This window comes from Fukomys damarensis, unplaced genomic scaffold (genome assembly GCF_012274545.1).
Source record: "Fukomys damarensis isolate Sample0158 unplaced genomic scaffold, DMR_v1.0_HiC HiC_scaffold_36, whole genome shotgun sequence".
Taxonomy (NCBI): domain Eukaryota; kingdom Metazoa; phylum Chordata; class Mammalia; order Rodentia; family Bathyergidae; genus Fukomys; species Fukomys damarensis.
In genome coordinates this window covers 37,095,603-37,103,365 of record NW_022900948.1, presented here as the reverse complement: position 1 = coordinate 37,103,365, position 7,763 = coordinate 37,095,603, and the positions used below count along the sequence as shown (strand labels likewise).

The following is a 7,763-nucleotide window of genomic DNA, read 5'->3' as shown; positions in this document are numbered from 1 at the left end:
CCCCCTTTTTTTTTTTTTTTTTTTTTTTTTTTTTTTTTTGGTACGGGGGATCGAACTTGGGTCTTTGCGCTTGCAAAGCAGATGGCAGAACCACTGAGCTAAATCCCCAGCCCTCTACCCCCATTTTGCTTACCAAATGCCTGGGTCATACACATGACTTAGCAAGAGGGCTGGCTTAGAACTAATAAAAAGGTATTTAAGTAACACTGCAATGATTGAGGTGACCATACGGGGACAGTTTAGGTTCAGAAACACTGGTTATAAGGCTAGGCTGTGTTTATCTTTCCTTTTTATCTTCTTTTTTCTTCCTTTCTTTGGATTGGTTTGAAATCTTGTCATTCAGACAGAGCTGGGGGGTTTTTTGTTTGTTTGTTTGTTTTTTGTTTTTTTAACAGGACTAAAGCCCATGAGAACTATGTCCTGATGGCCCTGGTTGACTATGTTCATGGGGCCCTACCAAGGCTGTGTGAGAGGAAAGGATAAGACTGTCCCCAAGAAGGGGGTGAGAAAAGAATTGAGATGTGCTATATACATGGACCAACTCCCCACACATTAGTGCAGTCACCTATTGTAGTAGTCTACTGATAAAAAAAGTTTTGTTTTGTTTTGTTTTGTTTTGTTTTTTAAAAAAGAAGGTCTCCACCCTCACATAGCCGGTGGAGGGCTGGGCTTTCATAAAACTGTGCCAGCCCCTTCCAGTCCCCCTTCTGTCTCCCTTAGACAGAAGCTTGCTTTCTCTCAATAAATTTTCCTACTCTTATAAAAAAAAAAAAACAAAAAAAAACTGTGCCAGCCCCTCAGCAAAGCAGGGTTTTTTTTTCCCTCAGCAAGGTGGAATGCCAGGCTGGGTCATATAAGTCACCAGCACAAAGGCCCATCATGTCTCTGTCTGCACTGAAGAGAATGCCAAAGCAGCAGACTAGAAATACTAGCACTTTTCAGATCTGCAGAGCAAGTAAATGTCCATGTAAAGAACAATGTGGAGTTGCTGGCTCAGAGCACTGGACTCCAGAGTCAAACTATCTCGGTTCCAATCTCAGCTTTGCCCATTCGTAGCTTTGTAATCTCGGGCAGGTTACTGGACCTCTCTGTGCTACAGTTTCTTCACTGGTAAAAGAAGAGTCAGCATCACCGTATTCTTCACATAATGCCTGGTCTCACAGGAAGCGCTCAGAGTATGGTAGTTGCCATCATCAGCAACCAGCTATATGGCCTCAGATAAATTATTAAGCTTCTCTAAGCCTTGGTTTTTCTTATCTGGACAAGGCACACAAAACATTGCAGGACTGTGTCAACAGAGGAGAAAATGTCCGTGAAAAGAGCTGGCTTGACTGGTGCCACACGGCAGCTTCTGTTATGACTGACGGAAGCGAGCGTAGCTGTGCCGTCCATGCAGCGGGCACATCCCTGGTGCTGGGGACAGAGCTGGGTCTCAGACTTGGAGACTCCAGCGAAGGCAAAGAGAACTGCCTCTGAGTGGTTCCTCATTCTGTATCTGTCATTCTGACCCAAGGGGGAGGTAATTCCAGCTGTGCTGGGGAATGCGGAGCCAACCAGAGGCACACACCAGACTGAGGTGGGCGGGAGGGAAGAGTCGGCACAAAAGTTAAGAGTGCAGAGTTGTGGGACAGGGACAGGAGGTTCGAGGAGAGTTCTGAGGCCCCTTCTCCACTCTGGGGATGGGGAATTAGGGGATGACCCAACCTTGGCCATCAGCCTCACTGTGGGGGAAAGCTGCTATGCTGATGGGAAGATTCAGCTGTGTGGGAAAAAAAAAAAATCTGCTGGTTGTGTAAGAAGCTGGGGACATTCTCCGACCTCTCCCAAGGCCCTGCACAGGGCCATGTGAACACAGCCAGCTGAGCCCATCAGGATCTGGTTCAGGTACGTGCCTCCTTGGGGTTGACGAGAATGCTGCCCCAGCAAGTTCCGGGCCAGGGCCAAGCCCATACAGGACAGAATCTGTGTGCTAGTTCTCACTTCACAAGAAGGAGTCACGGCCACTTCCTGAGTGATGGGAATGCAGACTGAATCTCCACCGCCCTTCCTGCTCCACCCCACAGGGCCCCACCGCTACTCTGTCCTTTCTGCGTTTATCCTCTACAGTTTCATGCTTTGTCACTGCTCTTATGCTGTTTCCTGTGTTTTTGTTGGCTTTGCCAAGTCCCTTTGATTCTTTCTGAGTGCAGAAAACCTACCCCTCTCATTCCCATTATGTTTCTGGTAAAGAGGCGACGTGGTCTAATACCCAGAAGTCCCTTTCCGGCCAAAGGCAAATGGAAACAGCTTTCTCTCTCACAGTTCTTAAACATCATTCTCTTATCCCATAAATCAAGGATTAGAGTTTTCTCAGGCCGAGATGACAACCACAGGGATCAACAACCACCCAAAGATATCACTGGCAGTTCAGGGGGCTAGGGAGAAAGGGAAAGGGATTTAGGAGTAGGAGGAGAGCCAAGAAACAGGAAAGGAGGACAGAAGAAATGAAATGTGTATGTAAAAGTCCATGAGACCCCTGGGAGAGCCTCAGCCTGGGCCCAAGGCTGCCTTGCAGAGTTCACACCTCTTGTTCATGTGTATGGGATTAAGTTACGGTCAGGATTGACCACAGATCGTTGCTGACCCATTTTTTCTTGGACGGTCTCTGCCCTGCCTACACAGAGGTATCCTGACTCATGGGGTTGTGTATTTATCATCAGGAAACGCCCGGAGGTTGTGACGGTGACTGGGTGGCAGGCGCCAGTTATATGGGAAGACACCTACAATACAGCCGTCCTAGAAAGTTACTACTCCAAACGTAAAATCACCGTGGGGTTGACAGTCTTTGCGACTGGAAGGTAGGTGTCGCTGACAAAACTGTCTTTGATTTTTCTTGTTCTACTGTCAAAAACGCTTGTGAGGGGACCCTTGGCTTCCACAGAGATTACTCAGGACTCAGCTGTTGGACAGGAGAATGTTTAAGCAGGGCCATTTCAGCCTCCTCTCTGCTGAGATACCAAAAGGCTGAGAACAAAACAATAGTAGGTGAGTCCTCTATTGCCACTTCAAAGGCTTAGGTATTCGGTGACAAGCAAAAATGTTTCTAAGGGCCACCAAGCCCAGAACAACAGCGCCTGACCACACTACCAACCTAGTCTTCCCTGACTTCCATGGCTTTCTTTGGGAACTCCCAAGATAGTGCTGTAGACTTCCCAAATGTGCAACATTCTTTTCCTACACTCTAAAGGCCCAGGACAAGGGCTGAGGAATTTACGGCCAGTTTAAGTACAGAAGGATTTTCCTTGTTGCCACATGGCTAACCACACTTCCTTGGCTTCCTTGGGTTGTGTCCACTTGATCCTTCTGGCGGGTGTGGCCCTGGGAGACGGGCTGGTCAGAATCTCCTCTTTCAGAGGCTGGACAGATTCCAGTTCCAGCTTCCATTCCCTGGTTCAGAACATTTGATACATAGGAAAAAAAAAAAAAAAAAAAAAAATTGCAGTAAATCTCCCTTGAAAGTCGAGGCTTGAATACTAGTTTTGAAATATGACCTATTTTACTTTTCTTGGAGAATAAAAACAAGTTTTTTTTCCAAGGTAAAACGGAAAATGCAATTTGCCTATGTTTTTCTGCCCCTTGGGCCTTTCCATCTGAACCTTTTCTGAAAAAGCTGCATGGAAAGTTGACTCCACTGTTTTGTAGTGAGTTGAAGGCTCAGGCTGATCTGAGCTTAAGCACGACATAGAGTCTAAAAGAGATCTCTGAAAAACTAGTAGTAGCTCTCTAGCCACAACTTTCTCCAGCCACAACTTTCCCCAGCCTAGGGCCCAGCAGCCATTGCTGTCACTGCCCTTAACAATACAAACCAAGTTCTAATGCTGCAGACTGTGCTTCAGGACCCCACATATCTTTAATAGGGAAGGTGACAGTGGGAATCTTGCTGTTTTTTACTAGAGGAATGTGCAGCACTGTGGGATAGGAGCCAGTGCTCAATTCACCCAGTCCTTTGGCACAAGCAGGAAAGCCAGCTGCATTGCATATTGATTTGATCCTGGAGCTTCTGCGAAGAACAGAATATTGCCCACTGCCCCACAGAATCTTTAGCCATCCATTTGCAACTCTGCAGAACAGAACAGTCAACTGCACATCCTGGCAGCAGGGCTGTCACTCAGCTGTGCGGCAAGAGAGGGTGGCTTTGTACTTGGCAGCAATACATTCCCACGAGTGGATCAGGCCCTGCAGGAGGTGTGATGTTTGGTTTGTTTTCCCGTAACAATGCACAAAGCCAACTACAATACTTTAGCCTCTAAATAATGTTAAATCTCAGTGACTACCCCCCCAGCTCCACCCAATATTGTTTCCCATGCTTTGGGGACACTCAGTGGTTGTTAAAGTTTCAGAAAATAGAAGAATGCCCTGGCCACCAGCCACAGCCATGTTAAAGTTCCTCTTTGTGTTGCTCAGATCTGTTCTCTTCCATTGACAGAATCAATACTGTAAATCCTTGGGTTTTTAGATGCTAACAGTAAAAGTACAGCTTGTTTTGATGGCAAAGACAGGAAAAATCACACAGCAAGAGAAAGAAAAAAAAAAAAAGTGCCAGGCACAATTACTTGCAAAACATCGTGATTGGCTGGTATTGTGATCAGAAAGTTAAATCTGGTCCACATTCACTGTGCATGAGTTTGGGGTTCGGATAAGTGTATTAAGTCATCTAACTTCTCCCTTTCTGCTATGACCTTCATGGCATGGCTTCATGAGACAGTCTGTAGCCTGAGCTCACACACGACATCAATATAATGTTATTTGAATGAATAGATAAATAGTTAAAATACCACCATGTGCCTGTTAGAATGGCCAAAAAACAAAAAAACAAACAAATGAAAAAAACTGGCAATACCAAGTGTTGAAAAGAATGTAGGGAAACAGGAACTCTCATTTATTGCTTGTGGGAAGCAGAATAATTTAGCCATTTTTGGAAGAAAGTTTGAGTTTCTTACAAAACTAAACATACGCTTACCGTACAATCTAGCAGTCACACTCCTTGGTATTTACCCAAATAAGATGAAAATATGTCCACTTAAATCCTGTATACAGATACTTTTAGAAGTTTCATATATATTGGCAGAACTTGTAAGCAAACAAGTTGTCCTTAGATAGGTGAATGGGAAAATAAACTGCTACGTACAGACACTAGGATATTATTCAGTGGTTTAAAAAAGTTAACTATCAAGCCATGAAAAGACATGGAGGAATCTGGCATGCATGTTACTTGGACAGAAGCCAGTCTGAAATGGCTCATGCTAGGGGCCGGGGATTTAGTTCAGTGGTTCGGTGGCCTGCCTTGCAAGAGCAAGGACCCAAGTTCAATCCCCGGTACAAAAAAAAAAAAAAAAAAGAAAAAAGAAAAAGAAAATAGTGCAATGGCTCATGCTATATGCATCTAACTCTGATGTTTTGTAAAAGGCAAAACTATAGAAACAGCAAAAGAGATCACTGTCTGTGGGCGCAGGGGGATGAGGATTTTTAGGGTGTGAATCTATTCTGAATGGTACTATAATGGTAGACATATATCATTGAACATTTTCCAAAGCCCATGAAATGCACAGCACCACAAGTGGACCCTAATGTAAACCATGGACTTTAGGTGTTAGTGCCCTATTATTGTGTGCTCGTTGATTGTAAGAAACCCACCATGCTGGTGCATGGAGTTGGTAGTGGGGAAGGCTGTATGTATACACACAGGCAGGAAGGTTAAGAATTGAACTGCTGTGAATTGAAAATTGCCCTAAGAAATAAAAACTTTTCTTTCTTTTTCTTTTTATTTTTTAAAGATAAAACAAGATGAAATCAGAGGCTGCTTGCTCTGGTATTTGGATGGGTTTTATAATGGTGGTGTCTGGATGATGGATTGGCATTTTGAATCACCAGTGGGAGGCTCACAGGATGACTATGCAACATGGAAAGAGACCCAGGCCCATCCCCTCCTGTTCCTGTGTCAGAAAAGAGAATGAGCATGCTGATGGGTGTGCTTAACCAAACACAGAGGCAGATAAGACAGTGCAGCGACAGAGATTAAGAATCCCCAGTGGACACAGGGTCACATCACCTTTGCACTTGGTCTGGCAATAGCAACACTGCAGTATAGGTTAGAGTTTTTGAGGGAAGTTCAAGAGCTAGCACCCCTTCTGATCACCCAAAGGCTGAATCACTTGATAAACCAGACAAAGGAGTAAGGAAAGCAGATGATGGTAAATATCACCTTCATTCCAGTTAAAGCTGGTACTGGTAAATGTGGCTTGTATCAGCAGGCCCTGGACTTCCTAATATTGAACCACAGAAAGACTTAGGGACCCTGGCATTGCAGCATTAGAAACTAGAGGCCTCTGGATGAGGAAATAGAAGCTGTACCACTAAGCTTACTGCAAGGCAGAGCAGATGAGAATGCATACTCTCACTGGCCGTCTTCCCAGAGAGGGGACAGGGCTGTGCATGCCCAGCTGCTCTCCCAAAATTGGCAGTTGGAGAAGTCATTCCACTTTCCCAAGGACTGAGTGACTGAATAGTGGAGAGCAGTCAGGAGTGTCACACTAATAGCTGTCCTGCCACATGAAAACACACATTGGGCTGGGAAGAAATGGTTCCCTTCCTAAAGGCAAGTTACAATTTGATTATAGTAGCACATAGTCTCCTGCAAGAATCCAGAGGTTCACTGTATTCCTCTCTCCTTTGTTTCAGATACATTGATCATTACTTGGAGGAGTTCATAACATCTGCTAACAAGCACTTCATGGCTGGTCACAAAGTCATATTTTACATAATGGTGGATGATGTCTCCAGGATACCGTTCATAGAGCTGGGGCCTCTGCGCTCCTTCAAAGTGTTTGAGATCAAGCCTGAGAAGAGGTGGCAGGACATCAGCATGATGCGCATGAAGACCATTGGGGAGCACATTTTGGCTCACATCCAGCATGAGGTTGACTTCCTCTTCTGCATGGATGTGGACCAGGTCTTCCAAGACAATTTTGGCGTGGAGACTCTGGGCCAGCTGGTGGCTCAACTACAGGCCTGGTGGTACAAGGCGGATCCCAGGGAGTTTACCTATGAGAGGCGGGAAGAGTCAGCAGCTTACATTCCATTTGGACAGGGGGATTTTTATTACCACGCAGCCATTTTCGGAGGAACACCGAGCCAGGTTCTCAACCTCACCCAGGAATGCTTTAAAGGAATCCTCCAGGACAAGAAAAATAACATAGAAGCTAAGTGGCATGACGAAAGCCATCTGAACAAGTATTTCCTTCTCAACAAACCCACTAAAATCTTATCACCGGAATACTGCTGGGATTATCACATAGGCCTGCCTGAAGAGATTAGAAATGTCAAACTATCTTGGCAGACAAAGGAGTATAATTTGGTCAGGAATAACGTCTGATTTCAAATTGTGCTGCTAGATTTTCTGAACTTGAGAGAGTATTATTCTGGCCAGTTCCTCAGCAAAGTCATTTTAACTTTGAAAAAATACTAACAAATCACCAACATGGCAGGTGGGTACTATTCCTCCTTGTCACTTTGAGCCTTGAAATACAGGAGAATGAATCTATGCTAATCAGGTGTAAATTCCCAGCATTTTCTTATGTACTCTGGGTTGCGGGGAAATACTATTAGCTGAACCAAAAAGAATTTGCCACAGGCATAGAAAAAGCCAGAACCCTCTGCATGTCAGATATGGTATTGAAAACAGGGTGCTAAGGAAAGTCTTGTTTGGCAACAAGATACTGCAGTAA

General features: G+C 44.9%; 1 protein-coding gene across 5 annotated transcripts in view; it reads left to right on the top strand.

The window, feature by feature from the left end:
• LOC104847520 (N-acetyllactosaminide alpha-1,3-galactosyltransferase-like) overlaps window positions 1-7,491 on the top strand; it is a 72,279-nt gene extending 64,788 nt beyond the window's left edge. For all 5 annotated transcript variants that reach the window (XM_010602951.2, XM_033759090.1, XM_033759091.1 and 2 more), the window contains 2 exons: window positions 2,700-2,837; window positions 6,718-7,491. In XM_010602951.2, the coding sequence (XP_010601253.1) occupies window positions 2,700-2,837; window positions 6,718-7,411 (832 nt within the window). In that variant the 3' untranslated portion in view covers window positions 7,412-7,491. The remainder of the gene's footprint in view (window positions 1-2,699; window positions 2,838-6,717) is intronic.
• Window positions 7,492-7,763: the final 272 nt, after the last annotated feature.